The sequence below is a fragment of the Gobio gobio genome (genome assembly GCF_949357685.1).
Source record: "Gobio gobio genome assembly, chromosome: 8".
Lineage (NCBI taxonomy): Eukaryota > Metazoa > Chordata > Actinopteri > Cypriniformes > Gobionidae > Gobio > Gobio gobio.
The window spans coordinates 42,068,234-42,085,982 of NC_137114.1; the positions used below are offsets into that span (position 1 = coordinate 42,068,234).

A 17,749-nucleotide genomic window follows, 5' to 3' on the forward strand; every position below is an offset into this window, starting at 1 on the left:
TATCTTCCACAGTAGTGAGCAGATTCTATTTCTTATAATTTTTTTCTGTAAAAATGATTGTGAAAGGTAATATCATTGATTTGAAGTAAAAAATAAACATAATGTTTCCTTGTGATTAAATAGGCCTATTTCAAAAAAAGAAAAAGTCGCAACCAGGTGCAATGTGTGAAGTTGCTCAGGTGTGCAGGCAAAAGCTTTTATGTTGTTATTTTTATCAGCTCAAAATATCACACACTTCTCAAACATTCTTACTACATTAATCGCCACAACAATGATTTAACAACTTGGATGAGAGGTTACTCCTCTTTTATCTTTATCCTTTCTAACACTGCCATCTGGTGTTGAAATGTGAAAAACTGTGAAAATTATTAGACTCATTAACTCAGAGAAAACTGATCATTTTAATCTAAATACATGTATCATGTGTTCCCTCTGGCTACTGAATCCTCATTTAAACTATTGAAAAAAGCCCGAATTTACATCTATCGCTCTTATCCGAGAAATGCTCCTAATGCTAATTATCAAACAAACAAATATACAAACAAGGGGATATTTCTCGATGTAGAGCTCAAATACGCTTCAGTACAGTTTAACACCTTGTCTCGTTCAATCCATGTGTTTTCATAATTAATGTTCATCATCAACCGGAAGTCCACGAGCGCTGCCTCAGTCCCTCCTCTCTCTTCCGCTCAGATGTCCTTGTAGCTATGGAAACTCATCAGCGGCAGCATCCTCCAGATTGTCCACCCCTTCGACTGGACAGCTAAGCTAAATTTGCACGTAAAATAATCGACTGCAAAAATGGCGACCTGGCGTCAAACGCTTTTCTTGGTGCTGTTTTCCTGGCTGTGTGAGTAATATTTCCATAATTGCTGTGAATGAGTGAGTAGTTCTTGTTGAATATGCGGTCGTGAATCCGTGTGATGGCATTCTCGCGCTGACCCTTCTCGCCGCGGCTGCTTTACTACCGTTAGCCATTTAACGCCACGCTCAGTTTTAGTGTAAACACAGTTCGCGGCTTCTAGTAAGGGGGTTATGTTATTCTCCATTGGAGTAATTGGTTTTATATCGCCCAGCAGTGGAATACACACAACGGCTGTGTCTCAAAACACAATGAAACACAGCGCTTTTGGGCGCGTTCTCATATATGAACATCATATATGGTCGAGAATGCTGTTTTAGGGGCACTAGGCAGTGCACGAGGTATTGAGACAGCTCTAGTTTGTATTCCTCAGCATGCTTCTCGTGCTTGTGTGATGTCTGTGTATTTATAGCCTGATTTAGAGTCGTTTTAATCCTTGTGAAAAAAGAAGTACACTTTGGCATACTTTTATAAAAAAGTACTTATTATGGAAATGACTTACTTTAAAATGATTAAGAGCTAACTGAATGTAACGTTATCAGCTACTTAATAGCATGTTCGGTTACACTTTATTTTACACTGTCGTTGTTACATTACATGTAGTTACTGTAGTAATAACTATAAATTAAGCATTATTACACCTAACCCTATCCCTATAGTAAGTAGCCTACATGTAATTACTTAACATTACTCAATACTTAAATGTATAATTACACTGTAACAAAGACACCTTAAAATAAAGTGTAACCCTTTATTTTAAGGTGTCTGTGTTACAGTGTAATTATATATTTATGTACTAGGGTTAGGGTTAGGTTGAGGGTTAGTTGCGTGTAATTATGTACAATTTAAAGTAATTCTTATAGTAACTACATGTAATGTGTAACAAGGACACTGTAAAATAAAGTGTTACCCTTTATTTTAAGGTGTCAGTGTTTGTATATTTATGTACTGAGTAATAATAACGCTCTTACTATAGGGTTAGGATAGAATTAGGGTTTGGTTGAGGGTTAGTTCGTTGTGTGTAATTATGTACATTTTAAAGTAATTCTTATAGTAACTACATGTAATGTGTAACAAGGACACTGTCAAATAAAGTGTAACCCTTTATTTTAAGGTGTCTGTGTTACAGTGTAATTATATATTTATGTACTAGGGTTAGGGTTAGGTTGAGGGTTAGTTGCGTGTAATTATGTACAATTTAAAGTAATTCTTATAGTAACTACATGTAATGTGTAACAAGGACACTGTAAAATAAAGTGTTACCCTTTATTTTAAGGTGTCAGTGTTTGTATATTTATGTACTGAGTAATAATAACGCTCTTACTATAGGGTTAGGATAGAATTAGGGTTTGGTTGAGGGTTAGTTCGTTGTGTGTAATTATGTACATTTTAAAGTAATTCTTATAGTAACTACATGTAATGTGTAACAAGGACACTGTCAAATAAAGTGTAACCCTTTATTTTAAGGTGTCTGTGTTACAGTGTAATTATATATTTATGTACTAGGGTTAGGGTTAGGTTGAGGGTTAGTTGCGTGTAATTATGTACAATTTAAAGTAATTCTTATAGTAACTACATGTAATGTGTAACAAGGACACTGTAAAATAAAGTGTTACCCTTTATTTTAAGGTGTCAGTGTTTGTATATTTATGTACTGAGTAATAATAACGCACTTACTATAGGGTTAGGATAGAATTAGGGTTTGGTTGAGGGTTAGTTGTGTGTAATTATGTACATTTTAAAGTAATTCTTATAGTAACTACATGTAACGTGTAACAAGGACACTGTAAAATAAAGTGTTACCGCATGTTCTTACAATTAAAAGAAAACGTATTATAGTTTAAATGTATATTAAATGCAATTAGTTGAGTTTAAGAGTCCTTTTTTTGACCTACTTAAGTAAGACTTTATCTTTATATGTAATTGTACTTATTGTCTTTGAAATATGGTTTGTGTACTGCCGAATGACAAGTATTCATGGTAAACAAAAATTACATTTAATTTCTATTAAAACTTGTAGGCCTAACAGTCTGTCATGTAGTTAAATGTATTTGTAATTAATTACACATTTGTAATTGTGAAGTAGCAATTGCATTTGAAGTGAAGTGAAGTGCATTTAAAATATATTTTCTTTAAATGTAACAAGTACTTTACACAGTATGTTATCAAAATAAATCATGACAAACGATTATTAAAACAATTTAAAATGAAGTAAAACTTACAAAAATTACAAAGACATTTTTAAAAGTGTACTTAAGTGTGTTAAGAAAGTCTGTGGCCTTTTATTTCATTAACATTATCTGCAAGTTGTTTTTTTAAATATATACTTTTGAGATTTGGGTAATACTTTATTTTACAGTGTCCTTGTTACACGTTACATGCATTTACTGTAGTAATTACAGTATATGTATTAAAGGGTACAGTATAAATAAATTAGGCATAATTGCATGCAACCAACCCTAACCCTATAGTAAGTACACGTTGTACATTAATATTACTCAGTAGTACTTAAATATAGATTTACACTGTAACGTGTAACCCTTTATTTTAAGGTGTCTTTGTTACAGTGTAATTATACATTACTGAGTAATATTAAATAACTACATGTACTTACTATAGGGTTAGGATTAAGATTAGGTTTGGTTTAGGGTTAGTTACATGTAGTTGCACCGCGATTTGAAGTACACTGCAAGTGCGCAGTCAGTACAATTAAGCACACTTCTTTTCCACAAGAGTAGCAAATCAGCTATTTAAGTTTTGTTGAATTATTTAGCTGTAATTGGCGTGTTGTTGAGGTATTGCAGGTCACATTTTGGATTGGACTCAACCAGATCTTTTCATTTTCATCTCAGCACAATGTGCCTTTGTGTAAGATGTGTGATGTGTGAAGAGGTGTAGCTACATTCATCTGTTCTTTGAATTCTCAAAGCTGCAACTGTTGGCCAAAGTGCCCTGAATACCAAACTACTTTAAAAAAGGGCTCAACTTCAGCCTAATTTCACTTTGTCCAATGACGGGGTCTTTGTAAATCAGTGAGTGCTGTCAGAACTGTGGCGAAGGGTTTTTGTAAACAGTCATGTGATAAAGAATGTCTCAAGTCAAAGATCACAACACAACCCCCTTTTCTCGCACATATTTTCCAGTCTCTTTTTTAGGCCGCTTCTTTGTAAGTCAGTCAGCCTATACAGTATGTCATTTGAAATGCTACAACAATCAGCTATTGTCTTGTTGGAGTAATTAACCACAAAATATGGCATCAAAACAACTGTTATAATTAACACAAATATTAAAAAGGGGGCTTTTGTTATGTTGTTTGTTTAGAACGGAAATGCAGAAATGTATGAGGATGGGATTTTGCATAGATTTATATTTTATTAACCCATTTTGATAACAAAACAACACATATGCAATTTTATCAAATGAAAACAAAACTAAATGCATCTTCAAATGCGTATTACTTTTCCAACATGGCATTAGATTTCCGAAGGCTTAAAAGTTGTTGGCTGAAAAAAAAAAAACGTATATTTATGCATAAACATTCTTTTGTTTGATGTAAATAGGGACCTTGCTAATATGCCGCTTCCATACAGTGACCGCATGCTTCTTTGTGGTGGATAATGTAGCTTGTCTGATCGGGAAATGTCAACAGCAGATGTAAAAATAGCCCATGATGCATGCGATGGGAAAGTCAAGACTTGGAAACGTCATCGGAAACCTTGAAGTCCTCCAGCTGTGGCAATATGACTCTTTGCGTTTTTGTCTCCCATAAAGTGCCTCTTTAAATGCGGCAGAATTCAGAACGGTCCCATGCGTAGCTATTCCTCGAGCTGACAGTCCAGGTGAGGATAAAACGACACAGATGTTTGGCTTTGGTAACTGTCTCATGATTTGTAGAAGTCCATATGGCAAGATTTTAATCTGATGCTAAAGCCACAGATTATCACATATGGATCACTGTAAATACACTCTGTGGATTTCATGAGATTATGCGAAAGTGGAAAATGCATCTAGAAATAGCAATGTCCTAAACCCCAAATTGTTTTCTCATGAGCGTAGTCTATCGGGACTGTCAGGCTTTGCCAAATAGTTTGTTTCATATTTGCCTTTTTATTATGTCACATTGTCTGGCTTTTTTTTAAATTGGTGAAGACAGACTGACACTGAAAAAACACACAGGCCCTTCTAAATCTGTCCATGAATTTTTAACTGAAATTAGTTTATTTTTCCCAAGATTCAAGATACAAAGTTTATTTTTTTTAATGCTTTCCAAGTTTTCATATACATTACAAAAAGTTGAAAAGATAATTCACATCTTGGATGTGAAGATTATTATACATTTTTACCAGCTCTGTTTAAAAAATAAAATAATAATAATCATGGAAGAACGCCTGGCGCTCTTCTTTTGATTGCCTTTTTTCATATTATATATTTTAGTAATTATCATAAATTAGGTATCATTCGAAAGCTTACGAACTCAAAATTGAAATCAGACGTTGCGTTACCATGGAAACTGTACTCTAAATTTGTCTAGCGGGCTCCTCCTCTAGTGGGCGGTGTCATGTCACTTTATAATCAAAATCTTTTCTAATCTTGACATAACACATATAGTCGGAAAGCTTAAGAGTCTTAAGCTTCCATATTTGGTGACTGTTTTGTGATAGAAGTGATATTTGGACAGAAATTTACAGGAAAAGGCATAAAAACTATCAATGGAATGTGGATGAGACCTGGTGGCTGTTTTTGGTATAGCGCCTAAAAAAATCTCATGGGAACTTCAAATTTGGAACACAACTTGGTTAGACATATGGCTTTGATTTTATAATAATTTTATAGTACATTTTTTAAAAATATATATATTTTATATAAAATAAAACATATTTAGCTCAGTATTTTTCATTTACAGTAAATTTAAACTTCCATAACTTTTTCATACTTTCATATTTTGAAATGCTATAGGTCTATATTCCAAAGCATTCTTGAATTACAGCCCTTTAAGTTTGGATAGTGCATTTTCATGACTACTCTCAAAAAGGGGGGTGACAGTTAAGGGGTTAATTCTCAATAATGATTCTGATTATATTCTTTAGCACAGTAATGAAAAATGATCCTGTCCACACAGTATTTTATTTATTAAAATCAGCATAAATTAAAGCCAGTGCAATAAATATTACAATGGAAACAGTTTAATATCTATTTAATGTGTTAATTTAGGAAAATGAATTATTATAAATGAGTTAAGGAGCCATTCACAGTGTAATGTCTATTTATTGACTTGATCTTTTACATAAATATTAATATATGTGATGTCAATGTGTAACAGTAGGTGGCAGTATTAAAGCACACGGCGATAAAGTAGCAAAATAAACAGACTTTAATAAAGATCCTTAGGGTATGTTTACATGACACTGTTTTCATCTAAAAACAGAAAAATTATCATGTGTTTTGGCCGTTCATTTACACGACAACAGCGTTTTGGGAGCCTGAAATTGCAAACCTTTGAAAACCGGATTCAAAGTGCAAGTTTTTAAAAACGACACCGTGTATCGTCTCCGTGTAGACTACAAAAAGGTGAATTTGTGAAAACGGTGTTGTCATTCTTATGCTTATTATGTGTTCAGTCTATAGGCGCATAGCCTAGTTTTTCTTTACAAACGGACATCGCCAACTACTGGCCTGGCATGAATAATACAGCGCTTTTAGTCGTTTTCCCGAATCCGTGTGAATGGGGATCTTTTTGACAATGTTGTCGCCTGTACGCTGAAAACTCGTACATAACCATAGGTACGTATGCAAATATAACCAAAAAAAAAACACGTAATACAAATATGACAATCAACACAGAATAAAGAACTGTGAGGACTGAAGGCTTAAAAGCACAAGGGAGGCTATTCAACAGAAACTGAAACAGGTGTGCAACCTAATCAGGAATAACCAAGGAAACTAACTAGTGGCGAGAAAATGGGAAGAAAGGAAACAGGTACAGGAACCAGAACTAAACCAAAACAGAACATACACGTGACACAATGCCAACTACTTTGATTACTCTTTCCCCGCCAGCGTTTAAAAAAAAAAGTTGCCAGCTACTGGCAGGGTTTTTGGTAATTTTCACAAAACAATTCCCAGAATATTTTGCTGTATGAATATCTGAACGTGCAATATATAAAAAGAAAGAACAGAGCTTCTGCTTTTAAACAAACAAAATCAGTTTTATTCTCGCTTCATGCATTCTTTTTTTATCAACACTTGAATGTGAGTAAGTTTCATAAAAAAAGCAACATTTTGAGCATCATATTGGATCATATTCAGTACGATGAGCAAAACACAGATGGAGTAAATCGAGTCCATCAACACCACCCAAAGCTTGCACAGTCCTAACCACTTCCTGTTGCGACATTTCACTCGGTAACATTAGGCCGTTTTGATTTATATGCTGTTTATTGTTGATGATCGCATTATATTTCATATGCATCTGCTCACGTATGAGATCGCTGGTTTCTGCTTCTTCTTTGACTGTGTTTTGATCTGGAGATTCTGTACTCGTCCAGGAGATGCGTAATAGCGCCCCCTACCGTATAACAGTGAAAACACTGAAAGCTGTAAAACTCTTCAATGGCAGGGAAGGAGTTAATTAATCAACATTTAACATTCAACAATTAAAGTTTAATTAAAAATTTGTGATTGACAGCCATACAATTTAAATAAGATATACTTCATCCTGCATTGAATTGAAGGAGAAGAATGATCACGATAATGCAACACAATGCAAAACATCTTAAAGGAATAAAAATAGGCTTAATTTATATTTATGCTAAATGGAATTTCTTATTTTTTGACAGTTATTGACAGACTTTGTGTTTTCTTTTGCAGGTTACAGTACTGCTTTTGCTGTAATACTGCGAACAACTGAAAAATCTGTGTGGGCAAATGAATTTGAGTGTAAGTTTCATATGATGCTGTTTAATTATATTACATCATTAATGTGTGCTTAAATTGATCATATCTTGTTTCTTTAAAGCAATTGAATTGACCTGCTTGATAGAGTCCATTTCTACAAACAATCCCAGAATTGAATGGAAGAAAATTAAAAACGGTGTACCCAGCTATGTGTATTTCCAAAATAAAATTTCAGGTAACATATTCCTTCTCTCGGAAAATAATAACATTTAGTTGTTGACAGTATTTAACCGTACAGTGAGCTAAGTTAAACTGAACTAAGCTGCTTTATGTTTTCAGGTGACTTGGAGCAAAGGGCTTTGCTCAGAGAGCCTGCAAACCTTCTGATCCTGAACGCCAGCAGATCCGATACAGCACATTATCGCTGTGAGGTGGCGGCCATCGACGACCAGAAGCCCTTTGATGAAATACTAATCAGTCTCGCTGTAAGAGGTACTGTTGGAATAGTGTCTCTCAGGTTTAACATTCTCTGAGTTTAATCCATGGATATATTCTAAGTGATGTTGCATTGAAGTGCCCCATGAGAACAATGATTGGACTGTCCGGACAATGAGGTTTCAATGGACTTGAAGGCAGGATGAATCCGTTGAGCTAATCAAAATGATTCCTCTGGATTCACAAAAATGATTATAATCGCAGTCTTGCTGTTTGGAACATAAAGCCGAGAGTGAATTCAGTGCCATGCAGCATTAGATTTAAAAGCACAATATGTAATTTTCGCCACTAGAGTAGGGGTGTGCGATATTGACAAAAAAGGATATCTCAATATTTTCTGGGATTTTCTCGATAAACGATAATTAGACAATATTTTGCTGAGTGTGTTATTGTGCTGTATCTTGGCAGCTTTAGGACTGCTGTGGTCGGCTGACTTCTAAAGTTTTTGATATTATTCATATTGTGTGTGGTGGTTTAATTTTGGAATGCATTGAAGATAATCAAGATATGCGTTGCCTGAACCACATTTTTTTAATGAAAAAAAAAAAAGAGCCAGAGACTGGTGTTTTAAGACACATTTGTTTTATTGTAGCCTAAAATAAAGCTACATATAGGGATAACCTGAGTGAGAGCGAGCTGAGTGACGCTATCAAGAACTCAGTGAATGACAGCTCGTCTTGAAATGCGCGCTGTTTGAGGCCATGGGTGCGTCTCAATCAATCAGCTCCCTAGTTCAGTAGTCAGAGCACTGATCAGGCATTGATCGGTCTATGATTGAGACGCACGCACGCTATGAATGAATGACAGTTCGTCCGTTAAGCGTTTTCATACTCAACCCGTCCGCGCGAGCGCAAAGGTGCGCGCGGCAAAAATGACGTCATCGCAGAGTGCCAAGCAGACGAGGCGCGCGCGCTGCCTGCAGAGCCAGACGAAAAGTAAGTGTGCGGCCATGCACATTTTACTTTCAGTTTTGAATTAGCGCCAATTCGGTGGCGGGTTGCTTGAATAGTAATCTCAGTCAGCTCCTGTCACTCTTATGATGAATGAAATCTGATGAATGACTCCTGCCGAGACTCACGTCGGTCACAAGCCTAATATAAAGTAAATCACGCAGTGAAAGTGTGCACTGTAAATGCGCACCCGCACTAGTCTAATCTAGACTTCATCAGGTAGTGTATGCATCCACTCTCTGGGTGTGTGTGAGGGATATACTCAATAATGTCAGATCGCACATCGTTAAAACACCAATTACGATATTATCGCAGACGATATATATCGCACACCCCTACACTAGAGGTTGCTTATTCAAAATAAAGATGTAGCTTGATGACGCCTTGATTTCTCAGAATCATGGGAGTTGTTGTCTTCACCTCTACAGCCGGTAGAAAAGAATATGACTGAAAGTTATGTTATAATGCAACTCAGTGTGTTCGCTCAGCGGCTACTATGAGACACGTATTCACACTGCAGTGAGCTAGATCGATATTAGCCATGGTAAAACATGGTACTCGCGGTAAATCAAGAAAATCAGATTTAAACACTAAGACTAATGTGTTGAGCGATATAACAATGATTCGTTTTCTGTCGATGAATGTATCCAAACAGTTGCTCACCTGTCTAATAAAACACATGATATATTAAAGTGTCTTTAGTGTTTCCATGGTTTCTACAAAATAAAACGGAAATCAAGGATAACGCGGGTATGACATCATTGACATGCGACACAAGGACACAGTTCGTGTCCTGGTTAAAATTGCTTATTTCTCTTTAAAAATTGTTGGAAACATTTGGGATAATGTAAGTACACAAGTTAACAAAATAATATAACATTGTTCTAGTGGTTTTTGGATATTTGAATCCAAAAATCTTACATATTGTGCCTTTAACACTTTTTCCGACGAGCAGATGCAATGAGTCTTGTTTTCCTGTTTGTTCGTGTGATGTTCGGCCTATCTTTAAAAAAATCACTTTACTGATGGATTTTATGCCATGGAATAAAATGTGAAAATATCTTAGCTGGTGTTAACCACAGAACTTATTTCAAACCCATTCAAAAAAACGTATTGACTTTGGGATTTTGGAACTAGTGCTAAAATGCTAACTCGTTTCTGTGTTTTGGCCTACAAAAATATGTCATTTCTGCAGCACTCTATACGGAAGAAAAGATCTGCTGCTGCTACCGTTTCATCAGAGGCGGACAGTACTTAAGTATTTTTACTTTCTACTCCAGTACATTTTTCAAGTATATATTTTATCAGTGTTTTTCTTTGGAAAACTTTTAATTCATTACATTCCAAAGCATAATGTATAATGTAGTTTTTACTTTTTACAATACATTTCATAAATACGTTTTTTTTTCTCCCTTGAATACTTAATTACATTAAAAATATAGAACTTTCTTACTTTTACTCAAGAACAATTTTAATTACTTTTACTTGAGTAAAATTATCCAATCCTACATTTTTTATGTAATTAAGTATTAAGTGATATTCAATATATGAAACATAGTGCAGTAAAAAACACAATATTATGTTTTGGAAGGTTGTGAAGTAAAAGTTGTCCAAAGAAGAACACCGATAAAGTACATATACTTGAAAAATAAAATCACTTAGAAAGTAAAAATACTTAAGTACAACTTTTAGCCATTGTCTCTTCCCTTCTTATTTTGAAAAGGGTTTTAGTATTGAAAAATGGAAAAAAGCGGCTGTGTTGTTGTGAATGTGTTGCAGTGAAGCCGGTGATGCCCAGGTGTAGTGTGCCAGAGGCAGTTACAGTGGGTTCAAGCCCTGAACTGCGCTGTATTGAGAACGAAGGCTTTCCGCAGTCACTGTACCAGTGGTTCAAAAACAACGAGGAGCTGCCAGATGACCCAAAAACCAGCAGCAAGTTCTACAATTCTACATACACCATGAACACTGAGACTGGTTCGCTGGTAAGTGTTTTGTGCTATTATGCATAACAAAAACTTGGATTACGCTCTGTGCCACCAGCGTCAAAAATAATGATTGATTTCACATCGGTTTCTGGAGCTCTTCTCCTTCGAAACTCATGCTATTGTTTGATACGGTTGCTGTGTTGGGCACTTCAAGTACTTCGATACCACAGAAAAAAATACTAGGCGAATTAATAAAGTCCAAACATTATTAAAGACAAGTGAACAGTCAGTAATAAAATAAGAACAAATACACAGCAGAGATAAAGCAGAGATGAATACTATATAACAAAGTTACTGCTAACAGCAGTATTCAGGTACAGAAATTAATAGTTTGGCCTAAATGTAAAATAACACTACTGTCTGAAACACGCCTCTCTCTCTCTCTCTCTCTCTCTCTCTCTCTCTCTCTCTCTCTCTCTCTCTCTCTCTCTCTCTCTCTCTCTCTCTCTCTCTCTCTCTCTCTCTCTCTCTCTCTCTCTCTCTCTCTCTCTCTCTCTCTCTCTCTCTCTCTCTCTCTCTCTCTCTCTCTCTCTCTCTCTCTCTCTCTCTCTCTCTCTCTCTGTGTGCGGGTCCTTCGGGTGTGTGCGACAGATAACGGCGCGCAAATCCAGATTCTCGCCTCTTCTTCCGCGTTTAAAATCGGTTGAATGTGTAAATTGGCAAGATAAAACACGTCCAAATGACAAACTTTCATTCTATGATGGTTAAACTTAGCAGTTAATCCGCAAATCACATGCATGCCGAACCGTGGGGCCTAATTTTTGACCGGGAACACCCCAAGTGTGAGTCTGTGCCAAAACAAAAGTCCTAGTTAAACATTAAAATAGACGTTAAAATAACAACATTAAAATAGCAGTTAATCCGCAAATCACATGCGTGCCGAACCGTGGGGCCTAATTTTTGACCGGGAACACCCCAAGTGTGCCAAAAGTGCACACCCCGGGAACACCCCAAGTGTGAGTCTGTGCCAAAACAAAAGTCCTGGTTAAACATTAAAATAGATGTTATTAACGGTGCAATTTTTTATTTAATATTGCCAAAATTATTCACAAATAATGCTTTTTTCACTCAAAAACTGAGGTGCATAAGCTCAGATCAACAAGGCCTACAATTCATCGGTTCGAAAAAGAAATTAAAAACCAGTCCTAATTGAAAGAAAACAAGTTGACAAAAAGATTGATTTGGTGATAATATAGCATAACGAGTGATTTATAAGCTATTTTTTGTAGGCCGGTCATTCTTGACCGGTAACACCACAAGTGCTATAGGGTTTTCAACACAACACAAGGGTTAAGAAAATCAGCCTGTGAATGACTTACAATTTATTTTAAGTTTATTTAAAGGAAAACTCCTTTTTTTGAAAATAGGCAAATTTTTCAACTCCCCATGAGTTAAACAGTTGAGTTTTACCGTTTTCGAATCCATTCAGCCGATCTCTGGGTCTGGCGGTAGCACTTTTAGCATAGCTTAACATAGATCATTGAATCTGATTAGACCGTTAGCATCTCGCTCAAAAATTACCAAAGAGTTTTGATATTTTTCCTATTTAAAACAAGGAACTTTGCTGCCATACCATGGGTGCAGCGCCGCAATGATATTACGCAGCGCCAGAAAATAGGCTAACTTCCGTCAACATAACCAACGTGACAACCAGCTTGCACAGGGAGCGTGCTGGGGACTATTTTCAGGCGCTGCGTAATATCATTGCGCCGCTGCACCCATGATACGGCAGCAAAGTTCCTTGATTATTACGCAGGAATGAGAGTATAGTTCCTAACCATATCGGCCTAGAAAATCGCAACTTTTTCCGTCGGTCTTAGTACACAATGTAACTAAAGAAGAGTCAAGTTTTAAATAGGAAAAGTTTCGAAACTCTTTGGTAATTTTTGAGCGAGATGCTAACGGTCTAATCAGATTCAATGATCTATGCTAAGCTATGCTAAAAGTGCTACCGCCAGACCCGGAGATCAGCTGAATGGATTCCAAAACGGTAAAATGTTTTCAAAAATAGTGGCGTGTTCCTTTAAAGCACCAAACTGATTTTTTTGTGGCCAATTCAGCAGATTTTTATTTTTTAATTTATGTTGTATTTGACTAGTTTTTACATTTAACCATGCTTTTGATAATTATTTCACTTTTGATCCACAGAAATTCCGGTCGGTAAAGAAAGACGACGCGGGTGAATATCATTGCCAGGCCAGAAATGAGGCAGGATGGTCAAAGTGCAGTCCACAGCCCATGGAAGTGTGTAAGTGCGGCCCTTTAAATATGCTGGTCAGTAGTTGCACTATTGAAATTGAGCTTTTAATAGTCACAAAAACTCTTTACTCAGCTTTTCCATACAGTGACAGTTCATAGTGACTACATCTATCAAGCTCCAAAAAACACCAAGTATACACAAACTATATAAAGTATAAAAAATATTCAGTAATTAGCAGAAGATATGGAATATAATGCACAAGTAATGTGGAACGTGGTGAGTTATTCAAGCACATAATCTTTCTTTCTAGATGATCTGGACATTCTGGGAATATTCCTGAAGGTGTTAGGTGGAGTTGTAGCGTTTATTTTTGTCATTTTGGGGATCTGTCAAATTCAGAAAAGTGGCTACTGTTCCTGCAAGGATCACAGGGAAACCAAGTGAGTACCATAACCACATGATGAATGCATAAGTGCACTAGAAAGATCATGCGTCATCTAGCATTTCATACACTTTTGGTAAGATTACAATGCTCTGTTTCATACAGTTACAAAGTACCCCAACATGACAACAGGATGGACTACACCAATCCAGATGAGGTGAGTCCAGATATCATTTTCATGCATTAGTGCATGTACTCAACACTTTGCAGTGTTCTTACAACGATGGATGGAATATCATCCAAGATTTGGTTGTGTTTATCTTCTCAGATTGCACTGCAGCGTTTCTCTCACTGCAGATATTTTGTTTTTATTAACGCTAGCAAAGCTCAAAGTGGTAGTAGTGCAATCCTCACTGTTTTCCCTATCACTGTTTTTCCTCAGGGACATTTTCGCCACAAGTCCTCCTTTGTCATATAGATGAGGAGACGAGCGCCTCAGCTGGGAAGGCCTTGTGAGCTGACTTGAACTGTCAAACTGTGCATTTTATGCAGAGGTGCGACTTGAGCTTCATGGCTTGCCAAAGTTATTACACGAAAACTACTGTGTTAAACAGGGAATTTTTACTCCCATTCTTTTGATTTAAACAGACTGGAAATGAACACTCCACGGTTTATATATACAATTTACATTTTCAACTGATCCGTGCTCAGATTTATAGCTATTACATGCATCTTGTCAAGTAAAAAAATCTATGTTTCAGTGAATCAAAAAGACTGAACTTAAGAGATGAGTTTGTTGAGTCTTTCCAAATACTTGTGAATTTCTGAATGTCAAATGAGGCTAATGAAGTTTTTTCTTATGGTAGCAAGGCCTAAATTGCATCCAGGTGCTGCTGTATTTATGCCCCAGAGTAGTCAACATAAACTACCAGTGCAAGAACTTGCGCGTCTTCAAGGTAAATATTATATTTCACACTGGAAATATAGGGTGTGACTATGAACCCTGTCAGTGTAAATGTGTACAATGCCATGCCAAGACTGTTTTACCTGGGTCACTTTTGACAAGAGGATTTTATGTGTTAGTGTTTTAGTAGGCGTTATTTAGTTCATGAACTATACATTTGTAGCATTTTAGTTTGAGATTTAATCAAACATCTCCATAAAGATGATTCATTTACTTAGTTTCATTTTTGAAATATTCCTCTAGATACAGATTATGCACTTGCGGTTTTTTTCAGAGTGCCATTTCTGTGTTTAAGTGACCTTCGATACTTTATAATTGTTTTATACGTTTTGGACATATTGTCCAGGTTTTTTGACTCGAGTGTTATTGTTTTAATAGATTTATAATATCTGCGTATATTGTAGTGCACTTCAGAGTAGTAGTTAGATTACTGTGGGCCGTGTCACAAGAATAAAAAGGAATATTTGGAAGCAATCAACATTGTCTATCCTTTTATTTTGTTTTTAACCCTTAAATGCATGAATGTTCCACCAATAATCATTACATATTCGGGTCTTTAGAGACCCGGATCTATATCTAACACGGATGGATCTATACCTGTCGCGATAATATAAAACTCTCCTGATATTTTGATATGATATTACAGAAGAATAAAATAAACCCTTGGACGGGTTCAGTTTGAAGAGCTAATTTTTCAGTACATTCAGCATCTGGCTCAAATTATCCATCTCAAACATGTTCTCAAAACTATAATTTTCAACGTCAAAAACAATGTTTTGATCGCTGACAGCTTCTTCACCAGATTCACCATCAAGAGACAGTAACGTTTGACTGCGTTCAGTTCTTGCTCTGCAGTAAATCGCTGAGCCATTTCAAGCTTTGCTGATGATACTTCCTGTTCTTTTGTTTTCTGCCTGCGGTAACTATGAGTGAAACGTCACGTCATCATTGTGTATCAGACATTACACCTTGTGGAATAAAGGTGAATTTGTTCAGTCATCAAAGATTCAATTATTGTTGTGCAGAAAAAATTTACTTACACTGTTAAGGCCTGTACACACCGGGACGAATATCGTGTGCGCTTATCGCCAGCGTTTTTCGGCACGTCTTGAGTGTTCACACCCAAGCGATTTTCACTGGCGATGCCGAGCGAACGTGCAAATTCAGTAGATGCCGCTCCCGGTACACAAGGTGGTGCTGCAGCACTTTACACTTCTGACACTCGCTTGTCACACAGAAGAAGAAGAGAGACAGTATTTACGTACTTGTCAAAACCATTCACACACTTTTTGCTAACTGGCAAGCAGCATTAGCAGCTCATCTTCTTCTTTGTCTACTTACTACTTCTTCTTTGTATCAATGTGTGCTCGGCAAGACCGTTTTGTGCTTGAGCGCCACCAAGTCGTGTTTAACTGTCACTTCAGCAGCTCCAGTCACGTGAACAAAAGCGGCAATCTCATTTGTCGGCCAGTTTTTAACGCGCAGCGTCAAAATAAAAAAACGAGCCCAAGGCGTTTTTCAAAAAAATTATGCTTTTACGCCTGCCATTTTGCGCGTCGGTGTGCACCCTCACATTGGCACCCTTTGTTTAGTCACGAGGCGTTAAACGCGCGCGAAAATCGTCCCGGTGTGACCAGGCCTTTACACACCTTGAGTTGTTAGCGACCCTATACAATTTATTACAAAAGATGTAATAACATTTTTTATTGTTATGTTGTTTATAATTAATTGATTGAGGAATACTAACGGTACAGATCCACTTTTGCGACACGGCTGAAGCATGGTGCGCTTCCCCTCATTTGTACGGGGATGGGCGTCCCTCAAGATTATCGCAATGGGCGTGATTTTGAGCCAGCGGAGAATGTTGTGTTTTATACCCGCAAGAGACTTCCCCCAGTCTCCATGTGCTCTATTTCTATTGGATAGTCGCGTCGCGTTCAACGGAACCATTTGCATAAAGATGGGCATCGGCCAGCTTTTTTGACGTGCAGCATTTTTTCAAATGCAGCGCTGCCTTCCCGGGATGCTTTGCGGGCGCGTTAAAGTCGCTCGACATCACCCATATGAATAAAGTGGAGTGCGGCCCGACAGAAGTATAGCACAGACAAGTGGATCTGTACCGTAAGAAGGTTGATGTCTAACTTTAAAAAATGAATGACCCGAGGTATGCGTTTAAGGGTTAAAAAAATGTATCTATACATACATTTATATATATATAATTGGACCATCAAATTAACTTTTTATGTTTTTAAATACTTGCAGTGGAACTGAGTTATTAGCTTGATGAACAAGAAATAAACTTTTCATCTTTCTTCCACTTTTTATAAGTAATTTGACGCACTATGACAATATATATTAGTCTTCCTCATGGCATGTCCCACTGTCAAATGAAAAAGAGAGCCTGGGTCCTATCATTATACTTTATATGTGATGCAGCTGAACTTAATAAAATAGTCTAATTTAATGAATTGGCAAATGTAATGGATATGCATATGCAAATGTACATGTCCTGTCAGGACAGATTGGTGCCAGATACTGTATATTCCAATATGTAAACAAATGTAAAGACAGTATCTCTTATCGGGTGTTTGATGGCAAAACATTTCAATGTACCTGTTTTTTCTTGTTGTTTTTTTTAAAAGCACAGTATTATACAATTCAGTCAATGGGCAGACAGTCAGATTATGTGTTACACGGTCAATAATAAACCCAGGTGATGTTCAGCCACAATGTTTCCAAATAATTCTGTATTTGACTATGAAATGAAATATCTGACATTCCAGCTATGGTTAGATGTTGAATGTATATCCTTACATTTAAAGAGTTATACTGCAAAAAAAAAAAAATTTTTTTTGAAATAGTCAAAATGTAAGCGTAAAATAAGCCAAGAATTATTTGTAAATAAAAAGAATTCAGGCAAACAAGTCTTACAGTTTTGCTTGTAATTGTGTCTTGTTTTAAGTATGTTTAGATTTTTTTACTGTAAAAAAAGAACAAAATACAGATTACTTTTTTTT

General features: G+C 36.4%; 2 protein-coding genes across 2 annotated transcripts in view; both read left to right on the forward strand.

Moving 5' to 3' along the window:
* Nucleotides 1-17,749, forward strand: part of lim2.3 (lens intrinsic membrane protein 2.3) — a gene marked incomplete at both ends in the record, with an annotated part of 305,404 nt that overhangs the window by 809 nt on the left and 286,846 nt on the right. The gene's annotated exons all lie outside the window — the stretch shown is intronic.
* On the forward strand, nt 692-16,221 carry jam3a (junctional adhesion molecule 3a). The gene is made up of 9 exons (XM_079822638.1): nt 692-850; nt 7,730-7,798; nt 7,878-7,991; nt 8,096-8,248; nt 10,981-11,183; nt 13,335-13,434; nt 13,697-13,826; nt 13,934-13,985; nt 14,211-16,221. Exons 1-9 carry the CDS (start codon nt 802-804, stop codon nt 14,244-14,246), a joined length of 906 nt encoding a protein of 301 aa, XP_079678764.1. The 5' UTR covers nt 692-801; the 3' UTR covers nt 14,247-16,221.

Coding starts and splice junctions, on each gene's coding strand:
- jam3a (XM_079822638.1), top strand. CDS start 802: ATGGCGACCTGGCGTCAAACGCTTTTCTTGGTGCTGTTTTCCTGGCTG. Junction 13,435..13,696: donor TCCACAGCCCATGGAAGTGT/GTAAGTGCGGCC, acceptor CTTTCTTTCTAG/ATGATCTGGACATTCTGGGA. Junction 13,827..13,933: donor AAGGATCACAGGGAAACCAA/GTGAGTACCATA, acceptor TGTTTCATACAG/TTACAAAGTACCCCAACATG.